This window comes from Carcharodon carcharias, chromosome 11 (genome assembly GCF_017639515.1).
Source record: "Carcharodon carcharias isolate sCarCar2 chromosome 11, sCarCar2.pri, whole genome shotgun sequence".
NCBI lineage: Eukaryota > Metazoa > Chordata > Chondrichthyes > Lamniformes > Lamnidae > Carcharodon > Carcharodon carcharias.
In genome coordinates this window covers 38,741,947-38,759,984 of record NC_054477.1, presented here as the reverse complement: position 1 = coordinate 38,759,984, position 18,038 = coordinate 38,741,947, and the positions used below count along the sequence as shown (strand labels likewise).

At 42.1% G+C, this 18,038-nt stretch overlaps 1 protein-coding gene across 1 annotated transcript in view; it reads right to left on the bottom strand.

The window, feature by feature from the left end:
• Window positions 1–17,685: 17,685 nt before the first annotated feature.
• Window positions 17,686–18,038, bottom strand: part of alg5 (ALG5 dolichyl-phosphate beta-glucosyltransferase) — a 42,716-nt gene continuing 42,363 nt past the window's right edge. The window contains exon 10 of the mRNA XM_041198545.1: window positions 17,686–17,997. Coding sequence (XP_041054479.1) covers window positions 17,882–17,997 — 116 coding nt within the window. The 3' untranslated portion in view covers window positions 17,686–17,881. The remainder of the gene's footprint in view (window positions 17,998–18,038) is intronic.

The following is an 18,038-nucleotide window of genomic DNA, read 5'->3' as shown; positions in this document are numbered from 1 at the left end:
ATTCAAGTACTTAATTCCTTATAAAAAAACCCAAACATTTCATGCAAGTACTTAATCCCTAATTTAAAAAACAACATTTATATCCATTGCCCCACATCAAAGCCAGTTAATCTCTTTATCATCACATGGAACTGTCAATCGAACTGTAAATTTACAGGGCCCCCACTGTGATGATGAAAAGTTGTGGAAGCAGCCGAGCAGGAATAATACTATACAGGCTTATATCAATAAACATCTAGTGAAATTGCAAGCACCAATTTTTTTCAACTGTAGGCTAGCTTTTTTTTTCAAAACTTAAAAGGCAGGAGATTTAAATGACAACAGCTCAACAGTTCCACAGAGCTTATCTGCTTTTTACGCATATTCATGGCTACTCTTAACAATCCCAAAGGGGTACCTGACCTCTCCCAAAGCATACCGGACCTCCCTCAAAGTGGTACCATATCTTTCTAAAAGTGTACCGGACCTTTCCAAAAGGGGTACCTTAGCTCCCCAAAGAACTCTGGTAGGTTTAAACTTTCTCCTCAAATGTCTAGAGCCCACAAGTTGTGTTTCTGAAACTTTGGTGACCAAAATTGTTTCTGTTTGAAGGCAGCTGCACTTTTAAATGAGCTCTGCCTTGGTGAACCATGGGTGTGTGAAATATGTCCCACCCCGTACTCCCCCATGGTGAAAATGGTGGCTGCCGGGTTCAGAGGCAGGACTTCCAGAATCAGCACTCTGGCACCATTTTGGCTAAGGTGCAGAGCCCTCCTGACTTAACAAAAATTTAGACCCATAACTCCGTCACTCTTCCTACAACAAATCATGTCAACCTGGTTGAGGAGTTCGACTGGTACTCCCAATTGGTGAGGAGACAACTGTCTCAGGGAAACCTCAGCAAATCTGCCAGGAGCAGATGTAGGATGAAGAGTGCGTCCGCATTCGCCGTTACTGTAAACAGGGGTGGCCACAGCAGAGGCCAAGCAGCAGCGTCATGAAAATTTGTTTTGAACAGCAGAAATACTTCACCGGGTTGGATGATCTACAGTTGGTCATTCCAGTCTCCCTTCAGCTGGAGATTCTCCAAAATATTCACCAAACCCACCGTGGCATTACAAAGTGCCAAGCGCATGCCCAAACTGCAGTTTGGTGGCCAGGCATGTCAAGGGCCATTGAAGGAATGATCGCAAACTGCCAGCTGTGTGCACTGCACAATCCGGGCCAGAGGGAGCCCCTCATCTCCACACTATTCCTTACCAGCTGCGGGAATAGTTGGGAATCAACTTATTCACCTTGTCGTTGAAAACGGAGTGAACACTCAGACCCAGGAGGTTTGTCTCGGAAGCCTTTTATTATAATTGTGATATCATGGAGAGCCCAGCAGCATACAACGGAGCTAGCCAGCACTCTGACTAACATCTCTTTACACACATAGATATAGCAGAAGGTTCATGACAGAAACTTGGGCAATTACAATAGTTTCAAATGGCTTCCAGAGATAGCGATCAGTGTTAATGTTTCAACGATTAGACAGGACAACGTCAATGGTTTAGCAAATAGATAGTGTTAATGGTTACATATCCTGGGCAATGCACACACAATAGTTTGTCTCTTTGGGTTTCACCACTGTATCATCCGGAGCCCCTTAGTCTGGGAAGGTAGCACTGGCCCTTTGATTTGCTAATTTATGTGCTGGCTGCGCAACTGTTTGGGGACATTCTACAGTAATTTCATTATACATGTATTTCAATTTCCTTTCCCAATTATACATGTAGTTTATTTCATTCACGATTACACGTGTATTTTATTTCATTCACAATTATACGTGTATTTTATTTCATTCACAATTATACACGTATTTTATTCCTCCACACACCTTTAAGAGCAGGTGGAACAAGGTGCGGCAATCACACATGACAACCACCAAAGCAGTTGTGAGATCCTTGAAGGAAATGTTTGCGAACTATGGCATCCCAGACCAGGTGGTGTCAAATAATGGTCCACAAATTGCAAATGAATACTTCACCCAATTTGCCATCAGTTATGGCTTTCAACACCTTACCAGTTCCCCAAGGTATTCACAATTGAACGGTAAGGCAGAAAGGGGCATCCGCACCACTAAAGCTCCTCTGAGAAAGAACACCGATTTCCCTAAGGCACTTTTAACTTGATCTATCCCGCTGCAATGTAGATTAGCCACATCAGAACTCCTGATGGGCAGAAAACTCTGCACCCAACTCCCAATGCTGCCAAATAAATTAATCCCAGGGTTGGCAGTCAAGGACTACCGAAAAGTTCAGGATTGAGAAAAGTCCTACAGGCAGTGGCAGGCTTCCACCTACAATAGAAAGTACCACACTACAAGCCTGCTACAGTTACACAAAGGCAACAGGGTGTGGATCAGGGACCTTGAAAGAGAGGGCATCATTGTCCAGAGAGACGATGACTAGCCATGGTCTTACCTCATCCATACACCGGAAGATGCAATTAGGAGGAATAGGAGGAACCTCCTCCTCATCCCTCGAGGTGAACCTGCCACTATACACTTGAGCAAATTAGAAGGAAACAACCAAGTGCAAGAAAGACAGGCTACAACTCAAACACCTAATCAACAATGGTTGCCCAAATCAACAGAGACTACCACTCCTCCGAATGTGACCACAAAGAGACTTGGAAGAATCGTCAAGCCTCCAGACCATCTGAATTTATAAAGTCAGAGACTTGAGAGCAGGAGAAGGGGTAGCATCATTGTAATGTAAATACCTTAGATAAAGAATTGGGGGAGGTGTAGGTTTAGGGAGAAACGAGCGCATCCTAAACTAGTATTTTAAACTTAAATAGGGGCAATTATGAGGGCATGAAAGCAGAGCTAACGTGAACTGGTAAATGAGGTTAAGGGATATATCAATAGAGGTTCAGTGGCAGACATTTAAATGGATATTTCAGAATACATAGAATATATACATTCAAATGAGAAAGAAAAATTCGAAGGGGAGGGCCCCCCATCCGTGGTTCACTAAAAATTTTAATTGAGTGTCATGTAATTCTTGTAGACATGAACTGACTAGGAACAGACGAGCTGTGAGACTATACTGCACTCTAAATATCTTTGTACATATTATATTAAACTCTGGGCTTAAAAAATGTTTAAGACAGTATCAAACTCAAAGAAAAAGCATATAATTAGGCAAAGATGGGTGATAGGTCAGAAGATTGCAAAGAATACAAAGGACAGCAAAGAATGACAAAATGATTAATAAGGAGGGAAAAATTAGATTTTAAGAGAAAGCTAGCTAGTAATATAACGATGGATAGTAAGAGTTTCTATAGATATTTAAATAAGAAAGGAGTTAACAAAATGAGAGGTGGTCCTACAGAAAGTGTGCCTGGGGAAATGATAATGGAAGGTAAGGAGATGGTGGATGAATTAAACAGGTATTTTGCTTCAGTTATCACTATAGAGGACACAAAGTCCTCTATTCCAGAAATAGCTGTAAATCAGGAGATGGAAGAGAGGGAGGAACTTGGGAAAATTACAATCACCAGGGAAGTGAGATTAAGCAAATTGTTGGGGCTGCAGGATGACAAATCCTCAGGTCTGGATGGACTTCACCCTAAGGTCTTGAAAGAAATGGCTCGTGAGACAGTTGATGTGTTAGTTTTAATTTTCCAAAATTCCCTACTTTTCAGGAAGGTTCCATTAGATTGGAAAATAGCAAATGTAACTCTTTTATTCAAAAAGGGAGGGAGATAGAAAGCAGGAAACTACAGGCCAGTTAGCCTAACATCTGTCAGAGGGAAAATGTTGGAAGCAATTATTAAAGATGTTTTATCAGGGCACTTAGGAAAATACAAGGCAATCAGGCAGGGTCAACATGGTTTTGTAAAAGGGAAACCATGTTTAACCAATTTATTGGGGGTAACATATTGGCATGGATAGATGATTAGCTAGCTAACAGGAAGCAGAGAGTTGGCATAAATGGGTATTTTTCTGGTTGGTAGGATGTGACAAGTGGTGTGCCACAGGGATCAGTGCTGGGGCCTCAACTTTTTATAACTTATGTAAATAACTTGGATGAAGGGACCGAAGAAATGGTTGCTAAATTTGCTGACGACACAAAGATAGGTAGGAAAGTAAATTGTGAAGACAATGTAAGGAGGCTACAAAGGGACTAAGATAGGTTAAGTGAGTGGGCAAAGATCTGGCAAATGGAGTATCATGTGGGTAAATGTGAAATTGTTCATTTTGGCAGGATAAATAAAAAAGAAGCTTATTACCTAAATGGTGAGAGATTGCAGAGCTCTGAGATTCAGAGGGATCTGGGTGTCCTAGTGCATGAATCACAAAAAAGGTTAGTATGCAGGTACAGCAGGTATTAGGAAAGCTAATAAAATGTTATAATTTATTGTGAAGGGAATTGATTACAAAAGTAGGGAGGTTATGCTTCAGTTGTACAGGGCATTGGTGAAACCACATCTGGAGTATTGTATATAGTACTGGTCTCCTTATTTTAAGAAAGATGTAATTGCATTAGGATCAGTTCAGAGAAGGTTTACTAGGTTAATACCAGGAATGGGTGGGTTGTCTTATGAGGACAGGCTGGACAGGTTAGGCTTGTATCCACTGGAATTTAGAGGAGTAAGAAGCGACTTAATTGAAACCTTTAGGACCCTAAGGGGTCTTGACAGGTTGGATGTGGAGAGGATGTTTCCTTTTGTGGGAGAATCTAGAACCAGGGGTCACTGTTTAAAAATAAGGGTCGCTCATTTAAGACAGAGATGAGGAGGATTTTTCTCTCTCAGAGGGCTGTGAGTCTTTGGAAATCTCTTCCTCAAAAGACAGTGGAAGCAGAGTCTTTGAATATTTTTAAGGCAGAGATTCCTAATTATCAAGGGGTAAAAGGTTATCAGGAGTAGGCAGGAATATGGGGTTGGGGTTACATTCAGATCAACCATGATCTGATTGAATAGCAGAGCAGGCTCGACGGGCTCAGTGGCCTAAGCCTGCCCCTAATTTATATATTCGTATGTATAGCAAAGGTTAATGTGGGACTGGGAAACAGTACCACCCATAGCGCGATGTAAAGAGACATATGATCTGAGACTAGGGTTAGGTGTGGACTGGACAGAGACCTGTGTATAAGCAAGCATGGAGTTAGCTAGTAGCTTGGGCTAAACCCCGCATATATGTACATAGTTATGTGTTATCAATAAACACTTGATATTCAATCATATAAGGCTCAGAACCTCTTTGTGAGATCTACTGAACATACAACATGCAACACTCGCCATCAATTCTCTAGGGCAATAAATGTTGGCCTTGCCAGTGACATCCATTTCTAAGAATGAATAAAAATAATCAGCGAAAACAATCATGCTCAAGGAAAGCACCAAACACACAACATGTATTCCATCTTCAGGTATGAAAAAGTTATCCATCACCTCAATCATTATGCTAGTATTCAGTTATGCATGTCTCTGGAAGAACTACACAGGAAATTCAATCCTGAAATACTTATATGAGTGAATCAATCAAATGATAGAAAATTAACTTAATTATGAGCACAGTGTCATGTCCTGCTCACCAGCTGTACACAAATTTACCCAGCAGCAGCCAAAGTTTCTAATTGTCATCTGTCATCAGTTGGATTACAGCCATGAAATAGCTCCCTAGTTTTGGTTCCATTTTTCATGCTGTATAATGTTTGTTTACAAAATAAGTTTTTTCAGGTATTTTGTGTGCCAGCTTATTCCATGAAGAAGTTCAAATTCCACCACGGCTGCTGGGGGAAGTTAAATGCAGTTAAATAAATAATAAATCTGGAATAGAAAGGATGATCATCAGTAAGGATGATCATGAAACTGCAGGTTTGTCTAAGGACAACCAATCTGGTTCACTAATATATCTCAGGAAGCAAATCTACCATCCTTACCTAGTCTAACCTATATGTGACTCCAAATCCCCAGAAACGTGATTGACTTTTAATGGCTCTCTGAAATGCACAGCAAGCCACTCAGCATCATTAAACCGTTACAGAAAAGTTGAATAAGATTAAAACCAGATGGACCATTCAGCATCAACCTAGGCACCAGAAACAACAAAGGCTCATCCAGCCCAGTCAACCCTGCAAAATCCTTCTCACTAACATCTGGGGATTTGTGCCAAAATTGGGAGAGCTGATCCACAGGCAAGTCAAGGGTCAGCCTGACATAGTCATACTTACAGAATCATACCTTATAGCCAAAATCCCAGATTCCTCTATTGCCATCCCACCAGTAGGACAGATCCACAGAGGTGATGAATTATGCCGTACAGTGGGGGGAATGGCCCTGGGAGGTGATAACATTGACTCTGGACCCTATGATGTCTCATGGCATCAGGGCAAACATGGGCAAGGAAACTTCCTTCTGATTATCACCCACAGCCTGCCCTAAATGGATGGATCAGTGCTGCTCCATATTGAACATCGCTTGGAACAAGTACTGAGGATGGCAAGGGCACAAAATGTACTCTTGGTGGGGTACTTCCATGTCCATCACCAATTGTGGCTCAGTAGCACCACTACTGACTGAGCTAGCTGAGTCCAAAAGGGCATAGCTACTAGGCTGTGTCTGTGGCAGGGGCGGGGGGGGTGAAGGGAAGATGTGTTTGGTGGTGGCATCATGCTGGAGTTGGCGGAAATGGCGGAGGATGATCCTTTGAATGCGGAGGCTGGTGGGGTGACAAGTGAGGACAAGAGGGACCCTATCATGTTTCTGGGAGGGAGGAGAAGGCGTGAGGGCGGATGCGCGGGAGGTCAAGGAAGGGAAGGGAAGTGTCAGAGATGGACCATGTGAAAATGATGGAGGGGTGGAGATTGGGAGCAAAATTAATACATTTTTCCAAGTCCCAACAAGAGCATGAAGCACCACCGAAGTAATCATCGATGTACCGGAGAAAGAGTTGTGGGAGGGGGCCAGAGTAGGACTGGAACAACGAATGTTCCGCATACCCCATAAAAAGCCAGGCATAGCTGGGGCCCATGTGGGTACCTATAGGCACACCTTTTATTTGGAGGAAGTGAGAGGAGTTGAAGGAGAAATTGTTCAGTGTGAGAACAAGTTCAGCCAGACGGAGGAGAATAGTGGTGGATGGGGATTGTTCGGGCCTCTGTTCGAGGAAGAAGCTAAGGGCCCTCAGACCATCCTGGTGGGGGATGGAGGTGTAGAGGGATTGGATGTCCATGGTGAAGAGGAAGGGGTTGGGGCCAGGGAACTGGAAATTGTTGATGTGACGTAAGGTGTCATAGGAATCACGGATGTAGGTGGGAAGGGACTGGACAAGGGGAGAGAGAAAGGATTCAAGATAAGGAGAAATGAGTTCCATGGGGCAGGAACAGGCTGAAACGATCGGTCTACCAGACAGTTCTGTTTGTGGATTTTGGGTAGGAGGTAGAAGCGGGCCGTCCGAGGTTGGGCGACTATCAGGTTGGAAGCTATGGGAGGAAGATCTCCAGAGGAGATGAGGTCAGTGACAGTCCTGGAAACAATGGCTTGATGTTCAGTGGTGGGGTCATGGTCCAGAGAGAGGTAGGAGGAAATGTCTGCGAGTTGACGCTCAGCCTCCGCGAGGTAGAGGTCAGTGCGCCAGACAACAACAGCACCACCCTTGTCAGCAGGTTTGATGACAATGTTGTGGTTGGACCTGAGAGAACGGTGTGCAGTAAGTTCAGAGAGAGCCAGATTAGAATGGGTGAGAGGAGCAGAGAAATTGAGATGACTAATGTCACGCCGACAGTTCTCAATGAAAAGATCAAGAGAAGAGCTTATGATGTTGGGGATGATATATTAGTGTGGATAGAGGATTGACTAACAGGAAACCGAGAGTTGGGATAAATGGGTCATTGTCAACTTGGCATACTGCAACTATAATGGAGTGCCAGTACTGGGCCTCAACTATTTACAATCTATATGTTAATGCACAGCCAATGGTAAATGCTGAGCTGCTCAAATCCCAAAGGGAACTTGAAATAACTGCCACAATTGTTTTGCAATTTGTATAAATTTCGAGATGTGTGCCTTGAATTTAGGAGTCATAAGACCACCAAGTCTTACAGATTTCTTACAAAACTAAATTAAACCTTTATTAATATAAGAAATTATTTTAAGTACACACATAGATCTACAAATTACTACTATGATAACTTCTAAATCCCCTAGTAATCTAACTCCCAGTTACACTTTTGTTAAGGCAACAGTAAGACACACAGATCTTAAAAGACCCAGGCAAAGAAACGCGATACCCTGAACCTTCCAATTCAAAATGAGTTTTCCTAACTTCAGTTCTTTGTAGACAGCAGCTTGAGGCTTAGATGCTGGAAGATGTTTCAGCCTTGTTTTAGATCTTAGAATGCCTTCTCATACACACAACCTTCACTCCTTTATATATATTTTCCCCTTTGAATGCAAATTCTCATTGTTTCACAATGCCTTTGGACTTTTACCTCTCTAATAATAATAATCCATCAAAGTACCAATTTTACCAGTAACCTTTGGGAAAAATAAACACACTGTTTCTTAATTTCTCCTGACTAGGTGACACTTTTCACCCCTTCTTTTGAATTCAAGCTAGTCTAGTTGATTTAAAAATGCAAAGGTTCTTTTACACCTATATTTACCTACTTAACATTTCAAACCTATCTTATGTGCTGACAAATCAAAGTCTTCAGACCAGCTGCCTTTAATTCACTTAAGTCTCCCACCCCACCCCATACACATACACACATACACACATAGACACAGACCCCACTATTAATCTACTTCACAATAAATTCCAATAACATTATGACAATTATTATATCTTCCTGACACTATACTAATGACTAGGATGAAGGGACCAACTGTAATTGTAGCCAAATTTGCTATCAGTACAAAAATAAGTAGGAAAGCAAGCTGTGAGGAGACTACACAGAGTCTGCAAAGAGATATAGATAGTTTAAATGACTGGGCAAGAATTTGGCAAATGGAGTATAAGGTGGAAAAATGTGAAATTGTCCACTTTGGCAGAAAGAATAGAAAAGCAGAATATTATTAAAATAGAGAGAGACTGCAGAGTACTCCAATACACAGGGGCCTGTGAGTCTTTGTACATGAATCACAAAATGTTAGATACAAATACAGCAAGCAATTAAGAAGACAAATGGAATGTTGGACTTTGTTGCAAGAGGGATAAAGTATAAATGTAGGGAGGTCTTGTTACATCTGTACAACTCATCTACAGTATTCTACACAGGTTTTGTCTCCTAACTTAAGGAGGGATATGCTTGTATTGGAAGCATTTCAGAGAAGTTCACTGGGTGGAATCCCGGCATGAAGGGGTTATTTTATGAGGAAAGGTTGAGCAAGGTTGGGCCTAGTTTAGAAGATTGAGAGGCGATCTTATTGGAACATACAAGATTCTGAGGGGGCTTCACAGGGTAAATGCTGAGAGGATGTTTCCCCTCATGGAGGATATCTAGAACTAGAGGGCACAGTTTAAAAATAAAGGGTCTCCATTTAAGACTGAGCAGAGGATCATTAATCTTTGGAATTTTATTCTGTAAAGAGGAGTCGGGGGAGTTCTTGTGTGCTCAGTGGTAGCATGTCTAGACCAGAAGCTCCGGGTTCAAGTCTCACTTCAGGACTTGATGGTTATGGAAGGTGCGTTCATAACAAGGCCAAACAGATTGATTATTAACCTGTAAATCCTTCGAATTCACCTGATGGCAGTAAGAGTGGGAGAGTTTCCTGGCCAGACATGTTTCAGAAGGCAATGGCAAACTGCTGCAGGACTTTGCCAAGCATAATCATGGACCAATCCAACAGATATCCATGGTTGCCATGCCCTCTTAGGGCATGGTACCAGATGAGAGAGCAGTGGAGGCTGGATCATTGAATATATTCAAGGCTGAGTTGGACAGAGTCTTGTTCAATCAGAGAGTCAGGGGTTATGGACAGCAGGCAGGATGGTGAAGTTAAGGCCACAATCAGATCAGCCATGATCTTATTGGATGGTGGAGCAGGCTCATTGGGCCGAGTGGTCTTTTCCTGTTCCAATTTCTTATATTATAGACACCAGTCTTCTGTCAATTCAATTCCATCCATGTAATATCGTGAAATGGTTGCAGGCGCTGGATACAGCAAAGGTCACTGAAAACATCCTGGCTGTAGTGCTGAAGATTTGTGCTCCAGAACCAGCCAAGCTATTTCAGCTACAACATTGTCATCTACCTGACAATGTGAAAAATTACCCAGACATCTTCTGCCCTTGACATCTCTAGCTTGATAGAAGCAAAATACTCTGGGTGCTGGAAATCTGAAATGAAAACAGAAAACGCTGGGAAAGCTCAGCAAATCTGAAGAAGGGTCATACAGACTCGAAACATTAACTCTGTTTCTCTCTCCACAAATGTTGTTAGACCTGTTGAGTTTTTCCAGCATTTTCTGTTTTTATCTCTAGCTTGATGAGTGTCATGGGGAAGGTATTAAAGTTGATCATTAAGGAGGTTATAGCTGGCCATTTAGAAAAGCTCAAGGTAATCGGGAAGAGGTGGTATGGTTTTGTGAAAGGGAAATCATGTTTAACCAATTTATTGGAATTCTTTGAAGGAGTAACATGCTCTGTGGATAAAGGGGAGCTTGTAAACATACTGTACTTGGATTTCTAGAAAGCATTTGATAAGGTGCCACATCAGAGGTTATTGCAGAAAATAAAAGCTCATGGTATAGGCGGTAACATATTAGCATGAAAAGAAGATTGGCTGGCTGGCAGAAAACATTAAGTATGCAAATGGGTCTTTTTCTGATTGGCAGGATGTGAGGAGTAAAGTCTCACAGGGGTCTGTGCTGAGGTCTCAACTTTTTACAATTTATATCAATGATTTAGATGAGGAGAGCAAAGGCATGGTAGCTAAATTTGCAGATGGCACAAAGAGAGGTGGAAAAGTAGGTTGTGAAGAGGACATAAAGGAAGTTGAAGACTGATATAGATAGATTGATTGATTGGGTGAAAATCTGGCAGATGGAGTATAACATGGAAAAATGTGAAGTTGTTCACTTTGTCAGGAAGAATAAAAAAGCAGACGGAGGATGACTGCAGAATTCTGAGGTGCAGAGGGATCTAAGTATTCTAACGCATGTGTCACAAAAAGTTAGTATGCAGGTACAGCAATTAATTACGAAGGCTAATTTAATTCTATCTTTTATTATGAGAGGAATTGAACATAAAAGTAAGGATGTTACACTTCAGTTGTTCAGGGCATTGGTAAGAATACATCCCAAATACTGCATGCAATTTTGGTCTCCTTATTTAAGGAAGGATGTAAATATGTTGAAGGCAGTTCAGAGGAGGTTTACTAGATTGATACCTGGAATGAACGGGTTTGTCTTATGAGGACAGGCTGGGCTTATTTCTACTGGAGTTTAGAAGAGTGAGAGATGACTTGATTGAAGTATATAAGACCCTGAATGTCTTGACAAGGTGGACATGGAAAGGATGTTGCCCTTCGTGGGTGAGTCCAGAACTAGAGGACACTGTTTTAAAATTAGGGTCGCCCTTTTAGGACAGAGATGAGGAGAATTTGTTTTTCAGATGGTCGTGTGACTTTGGAACTCAATAGGCAGGATTTTTCATATGGCTCGCCGGGAGTAGGTGGGGCTGGGCGCGGGCGTGGAGCTGATCGCTGCCCGCGATTGTCTCCGTGCCGCCATTTTACACGGGCGGGCCAGTTAAGGCCTGCCCAGTGTAAATCGCGGCTCCTGAGATCAGTGGGAAGGGGCAGGCAGCGGTGGGAGGCCAATGTCCAACAGGTCCAAATGCGACCTGCTGGCTGATTCAAAAATGGCGCAGGCAGCTGTCCTAAGGCTGCCATTGATTTCAGTCAGGAGAATGTCCTCGGAGAGCAGGCCAGGCAGGAGAAGAGATCAGCAGGGCAGTCGGTCCCAAGGTTCTCTGATGAGTGCCTCACTGCCCTCCTCAAGGAAGCGGCAGCATGCCACAAGACCCTTGTGCCAAGGGACGGAGTAAGGAGGCCTTCCCCATCTAATAAAACGTGCCAGGGGGGAGGTGGCGCTACAGGTCAGCTCCTACGATGTGGTGAGACAGACCTGGGTGCAGTGCCACATGCGGTTTAACGACCTTCTGCGATCAGGAAGGGTGAGTACCGTGTTGGCATGAGTCACTTAGCACAGCACTTAGATTGGCCCTCCCCCCCAACCTCAGAATTTTATTTTTGTATTCATTCGTTCACAGGATGTGGGCTTCGTTGGCTGGGCCAGCATTTATTGCCCATCCCTAGTTGCCCTTGAGAAGGTGGTGGTGAGCTGCCTTCTGGAACCGCTGCATGTGGTGCAGATACACCCACAGTGCTGTTAGGGAGGGAGTTCCACGATTTTGACCCAGCGACAGTGAAGGAACGGCGAAAAATTTCCAAGTCAGGATGGGGAGTGACTTGGAGGGGAACTTCCAGGTGGTGGCGTTTCCATCTATTTGCTGCCCTTGTCCTTCTAAGGTGGTCATGTTCATGGGTTTGGAAGTTCTTAGAGTGTGAGTGGCAAATGTGATGGAGGCAGCATCTGGGCAAGGAAGTCATCCCTGGCTGACCTGGTAGTGTATTGCGATTCCAGGGTCACGAATCAGATGAGCCCTGCAACATTTCCTCAGGTGAGGGTGGCCAGGCTGCAATAGCAATGCAGGTACAGGGTGGACAGCACACAATAGTGCAGAGCGACACGGACTGGCAGAGGGCAGCCCCACCATTTCATCATCACCAGATATAAGCCGAAGGCACTGGAGCTGGAGAGGTGCCATGCTCCTGGGTCAACCGGACACGGTGAGGTTGGGGTGCCACTGGGAGATAAGAGTGCCATGCATTGAGGTCACAATGTCTGTCAGTGCAAACATTCCACTGTGGACTGTATATTGATTTCAGCCTCCAACACTGGATCCTCATTGATAATGGAATAAGGAGCACATCCTGATCTGGGTGCCAGGCATGCACATTAACAGCGTAGCCACTTCAACTAATCAAATTCTTGTTAGGCAAGGAAATTAAAGGCTATCAGGTGTGGATGGGAATGTAGAATTCAAAACACAAACAGATCAGCCATGATCTTATTTAATGGCAGAGCAGGCTTGAGTGGCCGAGTGGCCTACTTCTGCTCTTATTTTGGGTGTTCATATGCCCACAAAAAGCAGGACAAATCCAATTACTGCTCCATCAGTCTTTGCTAAATTATCAGCAAAGTGATAGAGGTGTCAGCAACAAAGCTGTCAAAAGCCACTTCTTCAGTTCTCTGCCTGAAGACAGGTCCAACCCACAGTGCCACAACCTCCACCACAAGTAGGGAAGCAGGGAGGACTGAACCCCATGCTGTTGGTAGCAATCTGATTCACACCAGCTTTCCAGCCAACTGGCCCCCTAAGGAATCCAGGTTGCTGTGGCAACATATACTTTTACATGCATGTTGTAGTCTGGAACTATGGATAGTGATGGTGAGCTCCAATTTCTTTCCATCATGGCTGGCCAGGAATCTCTCCCATTATTACTGTCTGCTTTTGGTGAATGTTGGAAGGATTTACAAGTTGATAATCAACCTGTTTGGCTGCATTATGAATGCACCTTCCTTGATCATCAAGTCCTGGAGTGGGACTTGAACCTGAAACTTCTGGCTCAGACACAGGAATGCGATCCACTGTGCCACAAGATCTCCTGCAAGAGGCACTTACTCACCAATAACTTGCTTACTGATGCTCAGTTTGAGTTCTTCCTTGACCACTTAGCTCCAGACCTCATTGCAGCCTTGGTCTAAACATGGGCGAAATAGCTGGATTCCAGGTGAGGGGAGTGATTGCTTTTGACATCAAGACAGTTTTTGACTAAGTGTGGCATCAAGGAGTCCTGGTAAAATTGAAATCAATTAGAATTGGGAGGAAAACTTTCCACAGTTGGAGTCATATCTAGCACAAAGAAAGTTAGTTGTGAATGTTGGAGGTCAGTCACCTAAGCTCTAGAATATTGCGGCAAGTGTTCCTCGGGTATGTGTTCTAAGCCCAAACATCTTCAGTTGCTTCACATATGACCTCCCCTTCAACCTAAGGTCAGAAGTGAGAATATTCGCTGATGATTGCAGAGTGTTCAGTACCATTCACAACACCTCAAATAGTGAAATCTACATGCTCGTGCAGCAAGGCTGGGCAACATACAGACTTGGGCAAGTTACATTGATGACAGAAAAATGCCAGGCCATGACCATCACCAATAAGATCAAATCTGACCATCTCCATTTGACATTCAAAGTCATTACCATCGCTGAATCCTCCACCATCAATGTCTTGGGGTTATCATTGACCAGAAGTTTAACTGGACCAGCTATATAAATACCATGGCTACAAAAGCAGGTCAGAGCCTGGGAATGCTGTGGTAACTCACCCCTTGACTTCCCAAGGACTGTCCACAATATGCAAGGCATAAGTCAGGAATATGATGGAATATGTTTCCTGCCTGGTTGAGTGTAGTCCAACACTCAAGAAACTTGACACCAACCAAGGCATGCAGCCTGCTTGATCATCACACCATCCGCCACCACAAACATTTGCTCCCTCCACCTGGCACAATGGCAGAAATACGTGCCACATACTTGCCAAGGCTGGGTCAAGAAGGCTGCTTTTTGTAAAGGAAAGAGAAGTTCTTCACACAGAAATGAAACTTTATTTGAGGCGATGTATTTCATGCCTTTTGATAAGCTCTTGTTCCTCAGGACTTCTGCAACTGGCTCACACTTGAATTGCACCATCCATTTTGAACCCCATATCATACTAAAACCCATTTTCCATCAGTTTATATCAGATAGTGAAGACTGAATAATGTGCTCACTTTGAGAATATGAATCTGCAAGACTCCCATTTTATAACTCAGAAAAGGACCATTTTAATGAAATGTGCCAGGTAATGAGAAGCCATTGGAATACAAAGTTAATGAATGGGAATGCTCTGATTATAAAGTATTTTTTTGTATTTTCATATACCTGTGTTGTAATTCTACAGTGAAGCTCTACAATAAGATTAAAGTACAGCAGTAAAAGTAGTGAGTACAAGTGTAAAGTCTTCACAGATGTAAAGCATGTTACCATCATCATTTGAAAGCATGCAAAACAATTTCTTTTTTTTAGGTTAACTAACTCCAAGTAGTTTATTTTTCTCACCAATTTTCTCCCCTAATTGTATGGATTGCTTGTAGGTGTAAACTATGTCGGCACCACTAGCCCTCCACTATGTCACCCAAGTGGCTATTATTCATAACAAAAACAGAATTACCTGGAAAAACTCAGCAGGTCTGGCAGCATCGGCAGAGAAGAAAAGAGTTGACGTTTCGAGTCCTCATGACCCTTCAACAGAACTAGGTGAATCCAAGGAAGGGGTGAAATATAAGCTGGTTTCAGGTGTGTGTGTGTGGGGGGGGGGGGGGGGGGGGTGGTGGGTGGGGGGAGAGAAGTGGAGGGGGTGGTGTGGTAGTAGGAACAATCAAGCAGTGATAGAAGCAGATTATCAAAAGATGTCACAGACAAAAGAACAAATAGGTGTTGAAGTTGGTGATATTATCAAAACGAATGTGCTAATTAAGAATGGATGGTAGGGCACTCAAGGTATAGCTCTAGTGGGGGTGGAGGGAGCAGAAAAGATTTAAAAATATTTTAAAATAAGGGAAATAATTGGAAAAGAAAAATCTATATAATTTATTGGAAAAAACAAAAGGGGGAAGAAACAGAAAGGGGGTGGGGATGGAGGTCAGGACCTAAAGTTGTTGAATTCAGTCCGGAAGGCTGTAAAGTGCCTAGTCGGAAGATGAGGTGTTGTTCCTCCAGTTATTACTCATGTTGAGCTATTCTGCTATTCAATAACAGAATCATAGTAAGCCTGAACCTATTCTTGCCTGAAGTTCACATAAACAGCTTGCAGCAGGGGTTGCTGGATTGTGATCAGAGGTGAGGACGCTTTGATTTGTCCTTCTCTAACCTCTGATGATAAAGATCAGCTGTAGCATCACTACCATCACCACAGCTGAGATGAGGTAATCCAACACAAGGGTAGGGAGCGACATCAAATTTTTTTTGGTCTGGATGGAGTTGTTGTTGCTATTCAGCAGACCTATAAATTTTCATCTGTATTATAGATAAATTTACAAAAATGAATTTTGCTGGATTAGTTTTACTGTATCCTGCACAGTTCATTGTAAATTTTGGGAGCCCTGGAGACTACTAAAACAGTGATGTGCTAGCTCCAAATATGTAAATATTCCACAGCAAAGTTCCTCAGCAAGATTTTATTCTTGAGTTTGCTGAGCTGCAGTAAACTTTGTTGAAAGCTGGATTGCACACTTAGTTTCATGTACAAGTCTCTGAACTGCATGCTATCCATCAGGTGACACACAGCAAAGTCACAATCTCCTGCACCAAACAGGCTGCTTTAAAAATTGACTTGCATGTAAACATCAAAGTGCAGAAGACAGGGTGCACAGGATGATCCCAACATCAACCATGTGAGTTATGACGAAAGATTGGAGAAACTTGGGATTTATAGCCTGGAAAGGAAGTGATGATTTCGTAGAAATAAAGCTAAAGGATAATAGGAATAATGGACAAAAGGTTAAACTGAGAGATCAGGATCAAATTGGTAAAGGATATATTGAAGACATATCAAGAAATTCTTCTTTGCAATTGTTCCCCTTCATCTTTGTAGCTCTTGCTAATTCTTGTCTTTATTTTTATACTTTTGTCTACTTTCAACTGCATTTAATCTTTAACTATGGTCATTGAAATTCTAAATGAAGCCAGGTCAGTTTCCCATGTTTGTCACATTAAATGATGCCAATCTCTTGCATCTTGTTTTCATTCTTAATATTACTATTAAATATTTAGATACTGTCTCAAGTACTAAACGATACAAGTGCTTTAGAAGTAGATATTGTCTCAGCCAGTAAACCATCAGGTTCGTTCTGAAAATAGTTGGTGTATCTATTTCATATGCTGTGGTTCTTGTGTATGTAAGTACCAAGGTTAGAAACTATAAATCTATCTGCAGTTGTCTAAAAATACAAAGATAGATGTTCCAAATTTAACCTTTACCATATTTTTTTTAATTAAAGTACTGTGAATAAAAAATTATTTCAAGTTTAAAGACTTCAAATAAGTTCCAGTTTTTCAAATAAATATCTTAAAATTTAGCATAATTTACATGAATCACCACTGTAATAACCCTGCCTTAATACAAGTTGCAATATATTTGTTTTCAATCTTAGCCAGTAAAAATTAGGCTTAGAAATCAAACCAGCTCCACAATTAATAATAATCAAACTGAGGAGTCCATATACAAAAAGATAAAAGATATAAGAAAAACCCAAGTATGACAATCATTTACCACTATGTGTCATCCATCATAACGTGGTATGGCAATTTCCTTGAGTTTGGCAACTGAATTATACAAGATCAAAGAAAATACCATTTTAAGGCATTTCCATAAAATACACAGTTTAAATGTACATTTCATTAATTTAATGCCACTTACACTCTGAAGCAAACAAAAACACCTCCTTGTAACAGTGATATAGATGAGAAAAGTAAACTGTTACTGTTAATACAATCCTTTTGTTGTCTCAATTTGGTCATTCACGACAAAATTTTAATCTTTGATTTAACCAAGAATACAGCCTATACAGCCTTTATTCACCAGTGTGCAATTTACAAACAAAATAAACTGCAATATGAATGCAGAATCAACAAAATGTTTTGCCATTTACAGTAAAACATCTTGTGTCACCATGTCTCGATTATATTTCAGTAATTTGATACGTTCTTCTATCTTCACGAACAGTTACAGTGCAATAACTTAGTTGACTTTCTTGGGCATTTCCAGATTCCAGGCACCAGTAAGGTAACGTAGCCGAATGAAGAGAAGATCTCTACCCATCTGTAACCAGCTCCAGAAGGGAACTAGTTTTGATCCTACAATGTAAAATTAGAGAAGAATCACATCAATACTATAT